Source organism: Asparagus officinalis, chromosome 7 (genome assembly GCF_001876935.1).
Source record: "Asparagus officinalis chromosome 7, Aspof.V1, whole genome shotgun sequence".
NCBI lineage: Eukaryota > Viridiplantae > Streptophyta > Magnoliopsida > Asparagales > Asparagaceae > Asparagus > Asparagus officinalis.
Genome location: NC_033800.1, coordinates 144,935,212 through 144,953,315, shown reverse-complemented (window position 1 = coordinate 144,953,315; position 18,104 = coordinate 144,935,212). Strand labels below are relative to the sequence as shown.

The window sequence follows — 18,104 nt, the reverse complement described above, 5'->3', positions numbered from 1 at the left end:
AAATAGGTTTTTTTTTAAAAGATACTAGTTCCTTTAATAACTGCATATATATTAGTCCTCCGGTTCTTGAAAATTGCATATTAGTCACTCAAATTATATAGGATCTTGCAAAATGGTCCTTCAAGTTAAATCACATTAGATGTAAACAAAATATTCCATCAAATCCAGCGGTTAGAGGCAAAGTGACCGTTTTATCCTCTATATATTATCCTGACCCATTTCTTAATGGCCTCAAGTACGGTACACGTCTAAAAGAAAATCCAAAGCCCGTTTGAGTTCTTTTTCTCCAATGGTTAGAAATGAACTCTGACCCAAAGTTGAGCTTCACAAAGGTTTGAAAAATATAAGAGAGATGAGTAGTTTCGTGATAGCTTCAACATGGGGACTATTTTGCAAGATCTTATAAGATTTGAGGGACTAATATGCAGTTACTGAAGATCTAAGGGACTAATTATTTCCTCTAGAAACACGAGACTGATAATTCACACTGAAAGAACGTGATAAACTGAAAACTGCTAGAAGCCCGTTATCTTTTTTTTTTGGTGTGTGTGTGAAATTAACTCAACACAAAATCACACAAAATCACACAAAATAGAAGTAATTGATCTCGAAGACTTCATAAGTCTAAACAGTTAAATAGTCATTAAAGATGATTAGTAGCTACTGTTCACTATATACATATACACACACGCGCAACAAAAGGTATACAAAGGAAAACATGCAAAGAAAATAAGGCTCAAATTGAAGATCCAGATCTGAGCACCTTCTCAAGCTTTTCCGCCTTCACGTAGTCCTTCTCTGTGAGAGGTCCAGCAGGGAAAGGAGTTATCTCGACGACCAAGTGTGGAGTTGGGAGCTCATCAAAGAGAGCTCTCACATTGTTGCAGCATACACTCTCTCCATGAGCATTTTCCCTCCGTATTTGACAACCCTAAACGACCAGAGAGATTTCAGTTACAAGAGAAAAAAATCAAGGCAAGCGTATGGGAAGAAACCGAAAGTATGATATGTGGTACTATAGCCTGCACAAAATTTAGACATTACGTCAGTAATCAGTATAAATTATTCGAAATTGCAATTTTGGCCTAAATTCTAATGAGTAGGCATCCAAACCAGTGCAACCAAGGATGAATTAATCCTACTGCTGAAAGATTGCACGAGTAATCATCTGAAATAGAATACATTTTCCCCTTCATGAGTTATGTTTTCTATAATGTGGCTGCTAAAATAAGATAGTTATAATTTGCTCGTACTGAACATAGAACGAGGAAGAATAGCTTGAGATGGTTTAGGCATATTCAACAGAGACTAATAGCTGCACCAGTCAGTAAAAATGATGGGGATTAATGGAGTACTGAGGGCTAGAGGTTGGCATTACCGAACTTTGATAGAAGCAACTAAGAAGAATGTGATAGTGGCTTAGTTGATTGAAGAGATGACCATTAGCACATGAGATGAAGGCTTTACTTCGTTGTTGATTGCCAAAGAAATGTTCATATATTCTGATATGATTATCATGATCTGCTGATATTTTGAGTTCCTACTTGGACTCGAAGATGGTTTATACTTCAAAGTAAAAGCAAAATTGATAAGAAATTTCCCATACTTTGATTCTGAAACCATTAACAAAGTTGATAATTACCAATAAACACCCCTGTTTTGAACTCGACACTTAGCTACCTTTATAATTCATTGTTTATCCTAGCTTTGATCATCTAAAATGTCACAATTTACGAATGACACATATCATGATGCTGCTCAGCGTAAATGAGCAGAAGCCGGTGTATGCATATGAATGGAAAGGTTAGGTAATGTAGATGCTCTCAACCATATAAAAATGTGTACGATAACTTTAAAGTGAAAAAAATCGCACCAAAAAAAAATCCAAAACATGTCAAAGCTACTCAACGGGCATGCAATAACATCAAGTAATTTTAAAACACTCAACATCAGGTTGCCGATTACCTTATGAGAAGTAACGTCCACGAAATGATCGTCATCAGAGAGCAAAGCAGCAATGGCTTTAAGAAGTTTTCGCCCCTGAGCTTTTGAAGGCACTCTATAACTCCGCTTAAGTGTACCTTTTGTTGTGGGATGCCAGTTCTTCACTAATTTCCTTCTATCACTGGCTTCTTTCTCACCTGGTTACCATGTTTCACAACAAACTTCTTAAGTTTATCAATGTTGATTACTGCAAAAGAAAATCTCTCAAGCTATAAAATGCTGTCCTGATGGAAGTTGAAGTTGATTTTTCTTATATAAATCCTTCTTTGGACTAATGAAACTGCTTCAAAGAGAAATGCTTCAAAGAGTAAGCTTATTTCTCTTTTGATCTTTCTTCAAGAAGACGTTGCCAACTGAGGAACAATTTATCTTTCTCGAACTAGTCACGAAAATAAAATTTGAACTTAGCTTGTCAGTTGCTTTTTGCTCTTTAAGCACAAACAATCAGTATGTGACTCTACAAAAGAAAGCTAATGCATCATCCAATTGTGGCAAATTTCTTCGGTAGGGAACACAATGGCTACAAAAGATGACCAACAAAATTTACAGCTACAAATCCATTAAAGATCTTCGGAATCAAATTCATCAGACTTAGGCATGTCAAAAGACATAGTAATGTGAGCGAATGTCCAAAACTAGTCAATGCTGTTCTCTTTGCTTCAACAATCCACATGAGTTTCCCAATCATTTTCAATTAATCATAAGTTAAGCAACATAAAGTGACTTAGTATTTCCAATATCCCAAAATAATTCTTTTAAAAAAAATCAGCTAAAATAAGCTACTATATTATGATCGAAACCCAGATCAAGGTAAATACCTGAAGCCCCTTGGAAGCTCTCAAACCACTTGGAAAAACCTAAATCATCACCATCACCTCCCAGCTCTACCACCCGAAAAAAAAGGAAGAAGAAACCCACAAATCAAAAAAAACCAGAAAACCCAAAAACAAAAATTTGGGGGAAAAAGAGATCAAACCAGAAGAGATGATAGGATTTGATGGAGACCCAGCAAGCCCAGCCTTGAGTAGAGCATAGAAGATGCAGAGCCTCCCAGCCCAAAGCACAGGGGCCTCCAACAAAGAGCAACATGGGCTCAACCCAAATCTCCTCCCATTGCTCGCTGGTCTCAAATGGGTCAATTTGATGGAGGAAATGGGGAGAAATGAAGGGAGGAATAAGGTTTTGAGCTTGTTGCTGTTAGTGTAGCGAGAAGTTGAGATTGAGCTTGTAGTGGTGGTGATTGAAGGTGGGAGGAGGATCATGGCTGAGGATGAGGAAGAGAGATTTTTTGGGATTTTGATCTTGGGTTTGTTTCGGGGTTGAGATGAGAGTGAGGAGGTCAGAGAGTCGATCAAGATTCAAGTTTTGGATTTTTTTTAGGACAAATTTTGAAAACAGACCCCTTTGCAAAAATATTCTCAAAAAAGACCCGTTTTTACTTTATTTTTAAAAAACGACCTAGTTTTTCACTTTATTTTCAAAAAATGACCCACTTTGTTGAAACTGGATCGTTTTTTTGTGAAAAATATTCCCAAACTTCACGGCAGTTGAACTCCCGTGAAGTTTTTTTCATAACAAAACTTCACGGGAGTTCAACTCCCGTGAAGTTTGTGAACATTTTTCGCAAAAAACGATCCAGTTTCAGCCTCAGGGCTGAAACTGGGTCGTTTTTTGCGAATATTTTCAAAACGGGTTTTTTTTTAGAATATTTTATAAAAGGGTCTGTTTTCAAAATTTGTCCTTTTTTTTATTTAAAATTGGTTGATAAAGACTGCGGATAGAAACAAAGGAAACAAGGGGAGGCGTCATCCATTGGCTATTTGGCTTATCCTTATTAATAAATGGATTTTTTTATGTGGGGTCGCTGACAAGAACACGATAATTGGATAGGTTTTTAGGTATTAGTCCCTTAAATCTTCACTGATCCCATATTATTACCCACTCAAATTTATGATATTACTCATCAGGCCCTCAAATCCTAGGGTCATTGCAATTTGGTCCGTCAAGGAATAAAATACCCTCAAGTAATGTTTTTCTTTTAAGGGTTGTTGCAGTTCGGCACTCTCAAGTTTACACATTTTTAAACTTTAATATCCCAAGGTTTTTTGACACTTTAATTCCCTAAAGTTTGCACCTTTTTGGCTTTGATACCTCAATCTTCTTTTCTAACGCTTTGATATTGTAAGTTATATTTTAAACTTTCATACCCTAAAGATTTCACAACTTTTAACTTTGATATCTTAACGTTTACACATTTTTAGCTTTGATACCCTAAAGTTTGGGGTATCAAAGTGTCAACAAAACTTTAGGATATTAAAGTTACAAAGCTATAAACTTTATCAAAAAAAAAGCAAGGAAAAGCTTCAAGGTATTAAAGTTCAAAAAGGGTGTAAACTTTGGGATGTCAAGGTATCAAAAAATTTTGGGGTGTCAAAGTGTCAAAAAAAATTAGGACATTAAAGTTAAAATAGTGTAAACTTTAGGGTGCCAATGCGCAAATGACCCTTTCCTTAAACATGATAGCTTTTAAGTGATAAACCATAAATAAAGAGTATTTTGGTTGTTAAGGGATCAAATAGCAAGAGCTCCTAGGATTTGTGGGACAAATGAACAATTGCTGAATTTATATGCGGGGGACTAATGTGGTACTATTGAAGATTTCTAGACAATGTAAAAAGGTTAAATCTTTTTTATTAGAAAGAAAATGAAAAATTACCTTTTCACGAAAATGCTATTATCGCTAGTCCTAAAACCCTACTCTTAAGGGCCTGTTTGGATTTGTAGGGGGTGAAGGGAAGTTAAGGGAAACTGAGTGAAAGGAAGAGAAGAGAGTTCCCTTCCCCTTTGTTACACCTCAATTTGGGGGGTAACAATTTTTATACTATTAGAGGGTGAACCAAGGGGAACTAGGGTGATCCCTTCCGCCGATGACGACCTCCTCAAAGCCCTGATCTCCTCCCAAAAACCTAACCGAGCCCTAGCCCTCTTCCGCCTCATGCTCAGATCCCAAATCCTCCCCCAAACCGACTCCTGCTACCGCCTGCTCTCCTCCTTCGTCAAGCTCAAGCAACTCGACAAGGCCTGGATCGTCTACGCCGAGATGTTCCGCTCCCGGATCCGATCCACCGTCCACACCTTCAACATCATGATCAACGTCCTCTGCAAGCAGGGCGAGCTCCGAAAAGGCCAAATCTTTCACCCATTTCATGGAGGAATCCGGTGTCGAACCCGATGTGGTGACTTACAGCACGGTTGTTCATGCGTATTGCATGAGGAGGCAGGTTGAGCTGGGTGTTGAGCTTGTGAATTTGATGAGGGAGAAGGGGATTGCGCCCGATGAGTACACTTATGGGTCGATAATCTCGGGAATGTGTAAAGAGGGGAGAGTTGGTGATGCTTCTCGGGTTTTGGGGGAGATGGTGGATGCGGGCTTGGCGCCGAGTTGTTGTGATTTACAATGCTTTGATTGATGGGTATTGTAACAAAGGGGATTTGGGAACGGCGGTTGGGTATAGGGATGAGATGGTGAAGAGGGGGATTGAGCCGACGGTTTCTACGTATTATGTGTTGATCCATTCTATGTTTATGGAGGGAATGCACGAGACAGTGAAGGAGCTGGCGAAGGAGATGGAGGGGAAGGGTTTGGTGCCTGATGAGGTCACCTATAATATTTTGATCAATGGGTATTCGAAGGAAGGAAATGTGAAGAAAGCATTTGAAATGTTTGAGGAAATGTCAATGAGAGGAGTGAAACCTACTCCGGTTACTTATACTTAGTTGATTTGTGTACTTTCGAAGAAGGGTAGAATTCTTGATGCGGATAGGATGTTTAGAGAGGCAATTCAGAAGGGATCATCGCCTGATCTTGTGATGTTTAATGCTTTGATTGATGGATATTGTGGTAGCGGTGATATGGAGCGAGCATTAGGAGATGAAGACTAGGAAGGTTGTTCCTGATGAGGTTACTTATAATATACTCATGAGAGGGTTTTGTTTGTTGGGAAAAGTTGAGGAGGCTCGTGGTCTTCTTGATGAGATGGAAAAATGCGCGATAAAACCAGATCTTATTAGTTATAATACTCTCATCAGTGGTCATAGCCGGAAAGGCGAGCTGAAGGATGCTTTTATGGTTAGAGATGAGATGTTGAGCAAGGGTTACAACCCGACAATTCTAAGTTACAATGCCCTTATTCAAGGATTGTGTAAACATGGAGAGGGAACTCGTGCAGAGGAACTGCTTAAAGAAATGGTCAGCAACCGTATCACCCCAGATGATAGTACATATATATCGCTGATTGAGGGGCTGAACGATGTTGAAGACTTCGTAAAAAGTGAGAATATATGAATATGTGCGTCTACGTCACATCATCTGTCAACAAAATTGCTATGACGCATGGTGGATGTTCTTATGTTGGGTTGTAATATCGTATGTGCGGCATTAAATTTTGGAGCATGCTTTTTTGGCTTTCAGGCACTTACTACCTCCAGCAAGTATTGTTCATTTCAAGTATGAAACAGCCAACAGGTGCATATTTCTTACCTCAAGTATTATGAGTTACTTCTCATTGATTTCATAAGGAAAAGGAAAAGGGGAAAAACGTTTATTGGGTTCTCCCTCCCACTAAATGGTATGTATGAAGTTTATCAAACCAAAACTTGAATGACATAATCAAATTGCTTGTATCGATGTGCTACCTCTTCATGGATGCTTCTTATGACATGGTTTGTGTATGTGAGTATTTTGTGCTGGGCTTGGGGCCTTATTGAGCAAGTATGTAAATAACGATTGGATTCGAGAATATATATGCAAGTCTGGGGTACGTCAGATTCATGTCACTGCTGTAGTACCTTCATATGTTGCATAGTCAATATTTTTATTATGCATACTGTGCCATGTTGCGAAAATTTCTTGCTATCCATCTAAGCTAGTTTGTTGTATGGCTGATATTTTACCAATATGATCTTTAGTCTTTGTTGAACCTAAATTTTCCCCCCTAAAGTATATTAGGTTGCTAAATCTTGTTGTGCTTTATTGATTCATCCAAAGGTCTGATGTCTACTAACAAATAGTTGATGAACGTGAATTTATGGTGCATGCTGATGTCTGTCGACCTCAGGAGTTCAATAAGCATTGCTGCTTACATCTTATTACCAATGAAAGAGGCGCAGTTCCAATACCGGTATCCTTGACATTACTATGGGTCTATGATTACATAGTGTAAATATGTCTGCACATTTATATCCATGAAGAAAGTACGATCTATTCTTATTGACAACTTAAAATTTGAAACCGCTAACTGTTTCGGGTCCTTTAGTACTAACTGGTAGCTGTCTCAGTTAGCCAGCTAATTGCTGGGAAAATAACAGAATTAGTATAAAAAATATCATGAGATATAAACCACAAGGGAAATAATAATATCAATAATGACGAAGGCATAGTTCTATTACCAAGTGTGGATCGAGCTCTCAACAGTTCACAGGTAAAGGTCTAAACTCATTTCCCCTCATTATATAATAACAAAAAACATGAGATACAAATCTCAAGATAACATAACAAGAATGACGAAGGCATAGTTCTATAAGCAAGCGTCGATCGAGTCTCTCCTCTATGGTTCACAGGTGAAGATCCAAACTCACATTTTCTGTCACATGTGCAACCTCGCTACTCAGAGACCTGTGCAAGGACATTGTAGCGACCAACCTCTGGAGAGGGACCCGCTTATTGTGGGCGTTCTGGTGACCGTCGAGGGCTTGGGAGGTTGGGAAGTTGCGGAGGCGGTAGTGGCACTCAAAGCTGTGGATGGGGTCCACTACGACGACTTTGGTCGGGATAGTAGATTCTCTTGGTGAGCTTTTGTTGGTGTTGATATTGCTTCTGCAGTTGGTGCAGCTGTTGGTATTTTTATAATCAACGTCAATGCCAAAAATACGAATGATGGAGGAGGATGAATTGTTTTGTTGTGGTGGTTGGATGAATGGAAGTCCAGAGAAGGATTCAACGATCGTGAAGTTGTCGGTCTGTTGTAGTGGTTGGATGAACGGGCGCTGAGAGAAGGATTTGACGGCCATGGAGTCATCAGTCCGTTTTGACGGTCTGATGAATGGAAGTTGAGAGGAGGACTCGATGGCCATGAAGTTGTTGGCCTGTTGCGGCAGTCGTAAGAACGGAATCTGAGAGAAGGATTCGACAACCATAAAATTGTCCTTCTGTTGTGGTGGTTGAATGAATGGAAGCTCAGAGAATGATTCAACGACCATGAAGTTGTTGGTTTGTCTTGGCAGACGATTGAATGGAAGCTGAGAGGAGGATTCAACGGCCATGAAGTTGTCTGTCCGTTGTGCCTGACGAATGAATGGAATTTGAGAGAAGGATTCGACGTCCATGAAGTTATTGGTCTGTCGGTGCATTCGAAGGAGTGGAAGCTTAGAAAATGATTCGATGGCCATGAAATTGTTGGCGTGTTGTGGTCGGATGAACGGAAGCTGAGAGAAGGATTCGATGCTCGATTCTGGCATGTTTACAGGCAATCAATCTGGTGAGTTTAAGATGTTGACGTGATATGGGATAACGGTGGAGTTGGAGTTTATGCAAGAAAAAGGAGAAGGCTTGGTTTGGTTTGGAGCTTTGAGGGAGGGTGTTGACAAGTGCAGCTGCACGTTGCTGATGGATTGCCTCTCAAATAACAACCAAGTGCCTCTCTTTCTCCGCATCTCTCTCATCTGTATTTTTTCCCACCTCTTTATAGTTGTTGCCTTCATTATGTTTACCTGCACAGGAGTCTGAAATGGTCCTGCAATTGAATTAGGTGATTAAGACTAAAGATTGTACACAGGAATGTGGTCCTGCAATTGATTTAGGTTGTTCTTCCATTTTTTTTTTGACCCTTGATACATGCATATTAAAACTTCAGCATAATTTGTAGGATCTTTGAGGCATATCACTTCTAAAATCATCACTTAATTAGCATTTGCTTATGTACTTCTCGAAAGTTACTAAATATAGATACACCTTCTAAAAGATATTAAAAGTTTTCATTTATATATGTAGGAAGTTGAAAATCAGATTAGTTGACATTTTTTTATTACATCACCCTTGTCTTGTGCAAAATTAGATTCCTATTATGAGGGAGGAACATCCAGAAAAAAGGGGCACCTTCAACACGTTTGAGTACTAGGATTCTCTTTTATATTTCAAGCTCTTAGTCACTGTAGATTGTTCCATTCAACTGTAATTCTCTGCCTCAAGTTTTTGAGTGGCTTTGGCCAGTACCCAATCCTGGCCTCCCCCGACGTGCTTGTGTGCGCAAGCCACTTAGCGCGCAAAACCTTACAGCCCCGAGACGAGCCATTTTTAGCTCTTCTTGTTTCCCGAGGCATCCACCATCAGAGCTATGGAGCATCTTAGTTATCATCTCTAAGTTCTGTTGCTAAGATTTTGTCATGCCGAACCCCCAATGCCCCATGGTTACCACGATTTCTTGTTACCAAACAGCTCTGGCTATATTTCTCAAGATGGCCTACAAGCTAGATTTTCATGCGCTATGAAAAGCTGTGAATGATTGTAACTCATGCAATTGGCTCTCTTAAGCTTTTAATTTTTGGCTGTTGGAGGCAGGACCGCAGGTGCTCCATGCATCCACAGGATTGTTGTTTTGGCCTGATCATCTTTAGAAGGGTCGGTTACTAATTTCAATCTGACATAATTCATGAGCCAAGACATAAAACCATTGTCTTTAGAAGAATTGGTAATTTGATAATGTTGATTAATAAGACGTGAACTTCTCCCTGAAAACTACAGGCCCTTAAAATAAATCCAACCATTCCCTCTGCTAATTATTATACCCTCTTAAATTACATGGACCCACCACTATCCTTCCTTTATAAAGAGATGCAGTGATGATCGGACTATATAAACTCCAATTTTTTGTACTACTATTAGAAACGAAAGTTTACATCTTTGGTGCTCATCAAGTTTGTTGCCCACTTTACTTTTTTTTTTTTTGGGTTCAAAATTAAGATGAAATATGTAATCTAGTTAGTTAACATAAGATATCAATCTCTTTCAGGGGGGTTGAGCAAATCTTTGTTCATATTTCCTTGCGTATAAGGACACAAATTAACTACCACCTCCAAATGAAGCAATGCCAAGGCAACTATCCTGCACAATTAAGCTTCCGAAAGTGGCGCATAACCAATAAAATGGAATGTAGGGAATAAGAAGAAGGACAAATTTAAGCTGAGACATTGACACACATTGAGATTGTCCAAGATGCAAATACCTTTTTGAGGTGGATAATTATCTCATTTCACAGTCAATACGGATGAGACTTGGTCCCTTAAAAGCCAATGTGGTGGTGTTATGGTGTTATCAAGATATTAGAGGCTTATGTTGTTGGAAAAGAGAGATTAATCCTAGGACCACTAAATATTAGTGCAAAGGTGATGTCAATCCACATGGAGAGGGGGGGGGGGGGAAACTTAGAAATGGTGAATATAACAACAAAACAATTAAATACATTGGCAGCATTAAGTATGAAAATCTATCGAAACACAAAGGTTATGCATCAACTTAGTAAAAATGGCGTAAAATCTTTTGATAACATCAAGATAAATTAGATTGTAAACGGACACAAAGAACAACAACTTTTCTTTACCTTGGTTTAGGTAATATCGGTCTTAGATTGAAGGACCTGTACCATTTGCTTTAGATTGAAGAGAAAGAGTTTTGGAATTTCTCCGTCGAAGGCAATAGAGAAGATCAAAAGGTATTGTAGAAAGAACCTTCTAATCACGATCAAAATTTAATCTTATCGAACTACATGAAGTTGCTTTCAATATGGCGACAAAGTATGATGTATGAGAGATTTTGCGTGTTGTTCTACTCCCTTGATCTCCAATGAATATTACACTCCCGCTACCTTTGGTTGCTTTTGTTAAGATACGAGGAAAAAGATTTGGCTTCTTCTTCACTCAACAAAGTATGTAAATAGACTGTTGTACAAATAATGTGCACGAACACATGAGAAAGCGGTCCTCAGCCTGATCTGTGATGCTCAAATCATCTTCACTCAGTACTTTGAGGCTGCCCTCAGTATTACTATAAACCTTACATAGGAATAAATGGATCACGATTGTGGCCAACATGTTTGTATCTTGTAATATAAAAGCAGTATGATACTTATAGCACAATGCGACTTAGCGTTAAGATATTACCTGAAACAAACAAAATCTTTCTGATCTAAATTACTTGCTTGTAGTATCTCTGCTCTCAACATCCAAGTCAGGTCTAAGCTCAAACATTTTCATATTCTTCTTCCTATTCCTCCAACCCCAGCATCCACCTTGCTATATCCCGGGACCTTCTTCAATCCCCTCTCCGCTGTATTTCTTGTAATCTTCACCGCATCTTTCTAGTTACCAGGTAATACAACAAAACTAGCAACAAGCTCCATAATGCCCCATTGTTGGCTTGATTTTATGCACATTAAACATCCTTTTGAAAAGGGTTAAGCCTTCTTTTACTAAACCTGAGTAACTGCAAACAGTGGAAAATAGTAGATTCTCAGGCTTTGGTCCTTTTTCTTCAAGCTTACAGAAGAGCGCAATGGCTTTCTTTTTCCACGGCCATTATCAGAGAATCCAGAGATGATAACTATCAATAAATGATAGTAAGCTTATTAAGGTCACCATGGTAGGACATTATCCCATCTCATTTGTCAGAGATCACTAGAGCTTCAAGAGAATGATCGCTGCAAAAAGAACATATGTCCTGCATTAGAATATGGGAAAAAAGAATACATTATTATGAGGAACTTCTTTCGTTACAGAAACCCTCCAATCAAGAGTAGAATTAGCAATTAGAGGTATGAATTTGAAACAACTTATGTGAATTGGGGGACCTAGTAGCAGAATCAATGATTCAATGGTTCGAGGGATTTATTTCAAAATATGAAAGATTTAAAGTACTAATATCCAAAAAGCCCTTTTCGTTTCTACAGAATTCTTAGAAATCCATAGATAGTAGAGTTCACATCACATCAAAACATCAAGAATACTAGGAAATAATATTATTGCATAATTGCGCTAGTCTTAAAAACATTATTGAACCAATAAGACACCTAAAAGAATGAATATGAGAGAGAGAAGGACAAGAAGATAGTTAGGGAATTAAATTCTCAAAATCAAATTTAACGAAAACTTGACCATATTTGCAGATCCATTTAGGCACTAGATCCTCAACAACACAGTACTCTACTTCAATTATAGTATTTGAAGATATAATCAATTGTCTTGAATAGCATTTACTTCCCCATCTACTTATGCATGTTTTTAAACAAACATTCAATATGTACTTCTGACTATCCTCATTTTGTATGCAGCTGCAGCTGCAACTGCAAGGAAGCCTAAAATACTATTGTAGCTACAATATTTAGCCATAAAATACTAACCAAACTTCTTCTTCTTTGCATTATGATCGAAACAACACGTAGCTCCAACAAGAGTTAACCAATCTCAAACTTCTTGTAGCACTGACTCCCAAATTTAAGTCAAGATGTACATTTTTTGGGAAGAGGTTGTTGTACCTCTTATTCTTGATATCTTTTGCTATCTTTGGTTCCCATATTAAACACGAGGAAGAAGATATTGATTGTTCGTATATTTACTTCACTAATGGTCTACAAGCAGATTCTCGTACAAATGTACTGTACAGAAACACATGAAAATTTTCCTTTCAGTTTGAACTATGATGCTAAAGCCATCTTGACTTTAGTATATTCGAGAATGCTCTTTGTATGACGTGAAAGAAGTCAGTGATGCTCGAAGGAACCAATTAGTTGATGCATGTATTGCTCAAATGAACAACAATAAAACAAATAACACACATAACACTCTCTGACCTTGCTCAGTCGTTTGTGTGTATTGATTTTGTATGCTTGATGAACATAGCTTTCTTCCATCAGTAAACCTGGAAAAATCAAAGATCACTAACTGTTATTCTCTATAAAGAGGCAAAGCTGATATTACCCTTATCATGAAATATCCCATGACTCCTTTACTGGTTGAGTAAAATTATCTACATTGGCACTACTGGTCTTACAAAAGCTTTCATAAATAAAAATGCACGGATATCATTTCTTTTTTTGGTTTGACGAGGGAACTTCCCCACGATCCTTTGGACAATGGGCATCAAACCCCGGGCGTGACTTGCATCTCCCAGCGCACGGCCTTGGGTATTCCAGGAAATTAAATTCATGTGGGTGCCCCAGGAGAGTCGAACTTGCCATGTTGGAGTACTACTCATAGGCAACTTACCAACTCGGTTAGACCTTCTTGGATACATGGATACTTATTTTAATTCACAAAAGAAACTAAAAAAACTCCACATGTTTGCATCTTCTAGTACAAAAAGTAGTATGAGATTTGCAGTGCAACCAACATTATTCTTACTAATTTGAAGAGATTACCTGTTACGAATTGTATCTGTCTGATCATAATTCATTGCCTATAATATCTGTGATCTCCGTATCCAAGTAAATCATAAGCCAAAATGTTTTTACATTCCGCCCCCAAAATCAACCTTACTACATCCCAGGACCTTTTTCAATCCCCTTTCAGCAGTGCTTCTTCTAATATCCACCACATCTTTCCATTTACCAGAAAATGCAGCAAAATTAGCAGCAAGAACATAGTTTGCATCAAGATCAGGTTCTTCTTTAATCAACGACTCCATCAATTCACCCTTTATATCACAGAATTCTCCAATTTTCCTGCAACATCCCAATAGTGACCTCAATATAACTGCATTTGGCTTGACAGGCATTTCCTTAATGAACTTGTAAGCTTCTTCTATTAACCCTGCTCTTCCCAACAAATCCACCAAGCAACCATAATGCTCCATTGTTGGCCTGATTTTATATACACTAACCATTCTTTTGAAAAGGTTTAAGCCTTGTTCAACTAAGCCTGAGTGGCTGCAAGCACTTATAACAGTGGAGAATAATACACTGTCAGGCTTCAGACCTCTTTCTTCAAGCTCATGGAAGAGACCAATGGCTTCTTTTCCACAACCATTATCAGCGAATCCAGATATCATGACTGTCCATGATTGTAGGTTTTTCTCTTCCATGGAGGTAAAGATTTGGAGGGCTTCCTCTAAATGGCCACATTTAGTGTACATGCCAATGAGAGCAGTTCCTAAGGGAACATCCAGTTTCATACTGCCTAGTAGTATGTAGGCGTGAATAGATTGACCAATTTTGAGACTATTAAGCTTGCTGCTAGCTGAGAGTAAGCTTATGAGGGTTACTGAGTTAGGTTGGACATTGTTCAGTCTCATTTGCCTGAACATCATAAGCGCATCAAGAGGATGATCACTAAGAAAGGAAGATATGATCTGTATTAGAAAATGAGAAGAAGAAAAAAAAAGAACAATGTTTTTTGATAATGAGGGACACCCTTTGTTATAGAAATGTTATTAATGACAGCAAACAGATAGATATTAATATGATTTGTACTCCGAAAATTTTAATTTGACAACTTGCGTGTAAAAAGAACATCTGATGCAAAAAAAGCTCAAAGGCTAGAACCCAAAGGTAGTGTGGTCTGAACATAAAATATATTATGTACTGAATGAGAAAATCTAACGACTATAACATCATGAACTTTGAAATAGCATAAATCAAGAGTGTTTCCTCTCTTGTAGAACTGCTGCATAGTAGCATAAGCTCCAAGCTCATGGCCAGCCAAAGCTGCTAGCTGAAATCAAAAGTTTGCGATGAATTATGGAACACTTTAGGAAATTAGGACAGCAACTGAAATATCCAAACTGCAGTTCAGTTATTTATCAAAGCATCAAAACAACAGTACTTGGAGAAATAATATAAAATCAAAACTGTTAGTTATCAAATTAAAAACAATCAAATGTTAGTTTGTAAATAGTAGCTCATGAAGTCATGTGGAAATCAAAGTTTACTAAACTTCAAATTTCATTATTTTTTACCAAAATAAACAAGCTAAATGTGAACCAAAATAAGCAAAAAACGAAAACAAAACTACCTACCAAGAAACGTATCCATCAATCATAGAGCTCCAAGAAACCACATTTCTGCCCCCCATTTCATCAAACACCTTGCGGGCACACCCGATAACCCGGCAAGAACCATACACATGCAAAAGGGTATTCCCCACATAAGAATCCGACACGAACCCAGATTTCAGCACTAACCCATGAACCGTCCTCCCTTCTCCCAACATTGAAGAAGAGGCACAGGCCTTGAGGACAAATGGGTATGTGAAGTTGTCGGGTCTTAAGCCGGCATGGCGAAGATCCGATAAGAGGTCGAAGGCTTGAGGGGAGTTCTGGGTTTCGGTGTAGACTCTGACGAGGGAGTTGTAGAAGAAGACAGAGGGGGAGGTCTTGAGGAGGAGAGCGTGGAGTTGGAGGAAGTGGGAGAGGCCTGTCGACCGTTGGAACAAGGATGGGAGGTGGCGGGAAAGAAATGGCGGGAGCTCCATCGAGGTGCTGTTTAAAAAATTTTGCTTTTTTTTTAAACAAAAAACTTTCTATTAAGGCTAACGATCCAGTGCAAAATATAAAGCTAACGGTTGTAGTACTAACTGGTGCGCATGGCATCATACGAACATCTTAACTACTTTTAAATATATTCCAATTATACTTTAAAATAGAATTATTTTCGATTTTAATAGTTCGATTCAACAAAGATTAAAAGTTAAAATGTTCTAATATCAGTTTGCGAGTATCACAAGGGAGAGATCGACGGAAAATGTCACGCTTACATTACATAGGGTACTGAAAGTGCAAATTTTAGAAACTTTAGGGGATACAAATTCTAAAAAAACATGTGAAGCTACATAAGTGCAAAATAGGGGAACTACAGGTTATGTAAGTGCTAATTATTCATTATTTTTCAGTAAAATAATTTATTTTTGCATTAGTACTATTCTTTTCACAATAAAATTGTAGATATATAAACAATAATATTGAAGTCAATTTCCTAAGAAAATATTGCAAGAAATGTTTGTTGAAACTCCGTGGCAAAAACTAGGAATCCTACGACAACCCTGCACGTATAAGGTTTCACGGGCCAGGAGGTAATGAAAGAGATGGCCAAACGGGGCAGGTCGAACCGTTTCGACCCGTCTAAATTCGTCGCGTGAACTCGCAAGAGCCGGATTCAAGCGGGTACGAGATGGGTGTAGACCCGACTCGTTTATGAGACGAGTTGACCCGACTCATCTCATGAACAGTAAATGAGACGAGTCTGACTCATCTTGTCACGAGTCAGGAGACGTGTTGAGTTGGGTTAAATTTATCCCAACCCCCGGTAGTAATTTTTTTAAAAGCCCTTCTACACAAGCATTGCTTAGATAAGAAAATTGACGTTCAGCCCAAAAGACAAAAAAAAAATTAAAGGCCCCCAACATCTAAAATAGGAGAGAGAGAGAGAGAGAGAGGCCGCTAAATTAATAGGCAGTGCAAAAAAAAATTTAGGCCCCTAATGGCTCAAAAAATAATCATTAGAGAGTGAGAGTTGCCCCGATAGAGCCGTTTGTGTGTGTGTGTGTGCGTGGGGGAATTAAAGGCCCCCAACATCTAAAATAGGAGAGAGAGAGAGAGAGAGAGGCCGCTAAATTAATAGGCAGTGCAAAAAAAAATTTAGGCCCCTAATGGCTCAAAAAATAATCATTAGAGAGTGAGAGTTGCCCCGATAGAGCCGTTTGTGTGTGTGTGTGTGCGTGGGGGGGGGGGGGGGGATTGGAGAGTGAGAGACTGTCACAACTGAGTCGTTTGTTGGAGAGGGAGGGGTGCTGCTCAGTCAATAGCGAGCAGGGACAACTAAAAAAATAAATAGATAAATCATCCCCCATCCCGACCCCCACCCCCACCCCCACCAATCTCATGAATATCTCCCTGGGCTAAATCTCATTCATTCTTCACAACTCAAACTCTCATCTTCTACTATAGTATCAACTCTCATCTTTTTCTCCCTCTAGCATTTACAACATCTCATTTTATGGAGCACTACAACTCTTCTTCTGGGTGTTTCTTTAGAGTCTCGGACAATTCATCGGGAGCTTACACTTCTTCAGTTTTTTTGCCAATATATTCGTCAATGATTATGTTTATTTCTTCTTATTTCTTGTAATTGGTACACTTGTGTTTCATTATTATAAAATATAAAAAATAATAATACAAATAATATTAGTCTAAAGAAAAAATTTTGAAGAGCCAAAAAATTAAGAGGGGAAAATAAAGGAAAATTGGAAAAAAAGGCTCAATTCGTTAGACAAGTCTAATTCGTCTCTCCACCACGAGACGGGTCACCAATTGGGTGTGAGGCTCAATTTATGGTAATTCAACACGAGATGAATTTGATTTAGTCTTGCTTTGGATTCGTACGAGAATTGACTTGATTCATATCAGATAGTGACTACTTGGCTCAGAAACTCTAGCAGTAGTTCTGATCAGCTCTTTCAACCATAACAAACTTTTAGGGGGTGTTTGTTTCAAATCCTATAATTTTAGGATATGGATTTCACCATGTGATTTGAAATCCATAAGTAATTTGTTATGGGTTGGGATTCCTAAAACTTTGTTTGTTACAACAATATTTTGGGATTTAAAATACTATAATTTATAATATTTTTGTTTGTTTCAAACTTTTTGGAATTTGAAATCCATCCCACATCCCACATGAAAAAAAGATTTTACAAATCTTTAAATATATTATTTTTTTATTATTTAGGGATTTAATATCCTAAAACTTATTTTGAAACAAACAAGTTTTATAAAATTCTAAAACCCCAAAAAACATCTTTTTACATCACAAAACTTAAAATTCACACCATATCCCCAAAAAAAAAAAAACAAACACCCCCTTCCACATCCCACATGAAAAAAAGATTTTACAAATCTTTAAATATATTATTTTTTTATTATTTAGGGATTTAATATCCTAAAACTTATTTTGAAACAAACAAGTTTTATAAAATTCTAAAACCCCAAAAAACATCTTTTTACATCACAAAACTTAAAATCCACACCATATCCCCAAAAAAAAAAAAACAAACACCCCCTT

The 18,104-nt window shown here is 38.0% G+C and overlaps 4 protein-coding genes across 5 annotated transcripts; 1 reads left to right on the top strand and 3 right to left on the bottom strand.

The window, feature by feature from the left end:
- Nucleotides 619-3,376, bottom strand: LOC109849874. Its single transcript, XM_020419757.1, has 4 exons — nt 2,981-3,376; nt 2,823-2,888; nt 1,966-2,141; nt 619-931 (listed from the first exon to the last, which is right to left on the bottom strand). The coding sequence occupies exons 1-4, from the start codon at nt 3,264-3,266 to the stop codon at nt 737-739; spliced, it is 723 nt and encodes a 240-aa protein (XP_020275346.1). The 5' UTR covers nt 3,267-3,376; the 3' UTR covers nt 619-736.
- LOC109849949 (pentatricopeptide repeat-containing protein At2g15630, mitochondrial-like) lies at nt 4,997-6,474 on the top strand. The gene is given in 3 exon segments (XM_020419848.1): nt 4,997-5,447; nt 5,449-5,930; nt 5,932-6,474. Coding segments are annotated over 3 exon segments (1,137 nt in total). The 5' UTR covers nt 4,997-5,210; the 3' UTR covers nt 6,350-6,474.
- On the bottom strand, nt 7,474-8,879 carry LOC109850847. The gene has a single exon (XM_020420919.1). It carries the CDS (start codon nt 8,518-8,520, stop codon nt 7,618-7,620), a length of 903 nt encoding a protein of 300 aa, XP_020276508.1. The 5' UTR covers nt 8,521-8,879; the 3' UTR covers nt 7,474-7,617.
- Nucleotides 10,576-15,545, bottom strand: LOC109850846 (pentatricopeptide repeat-containing protein At4g21065-like). Of its 2 annotated transcripts, XM_020420918.1 has the most exons (5): nt 15,065-15,545; nt 13,470-14,378; nt 12,903-12,970; nt 11,218-11,753; nt 10,576-11,109 (listed from the first exon to the last, which is right to left on the bottom strand). In XM_020420918.1, exons 1-2 carry the CDS (start codon nt 15,517-15,519, stop codon nt 13,559-13,561), a joined length of 1,275 nt encoding a protein of 424 aa, XP_020276507.1. In that variant the 5' UTR covers nt 15,520-15,545; the 3' UTR covers nt 10,576-11,109; nt 11,218-11,753; nt 12,903-12,970; nt 13,470-13,558. The 2 variants fall into 2 exon arrangements, with proteins under 2 accessions (XP_020276507.1, XP_020276505.1); XM_020420916.1 differs by having other exon boundaries at nt 11,099-11,753.

Excerpts from the sequence above, each read along its gene's own strand:
- LOC109849874 (XM_020419757.1), bottom strand. The coding sequence starts at position 3,266 with ATGATCCTCCTCCCACCTTCAATCACCACCACTACAAGCTCAATCTCA. Across the intron at positions 2,889-2,980 it reads AAATCCTATCATCTCTTCTG|AGCTGGGAGGTGATGGTGAT; the intron begins GTTTGATCTCTT and ends TTCGGGTGGTAG. Across the intron at positions 2,142-2,822 it reads GAGCTTCCAAGGGGCTTCAG|GTGAGAAAGAAGCCAGTGAT; the intron begins GTATTTACCTTG and ends CATGGTAACCAG.
- LOC109850847 (XM_020420919.1), bottom strand. The coding sequence starts at position 8,520 with ATGCCAGAATCGAGCATCGAATCCTTCTCTCAGCTTCCGTTCATCCGA.
- LOC109850846 (XM_020420918.1), bottom strand. The coding sequence starts at position 15,519 with ATGGAGCTCCCGCCATTTCTTTCCCGCCACCTCCCATCCTTGTTCCAA. Across the intron at positions 14,379-15,064 it reads ATTGATGGATACGTTTCTTG|TGATCATCCTCTTGATGCGC; the intron begins GTAGGTAGTTTT and ends TTCCTTTCTTAG.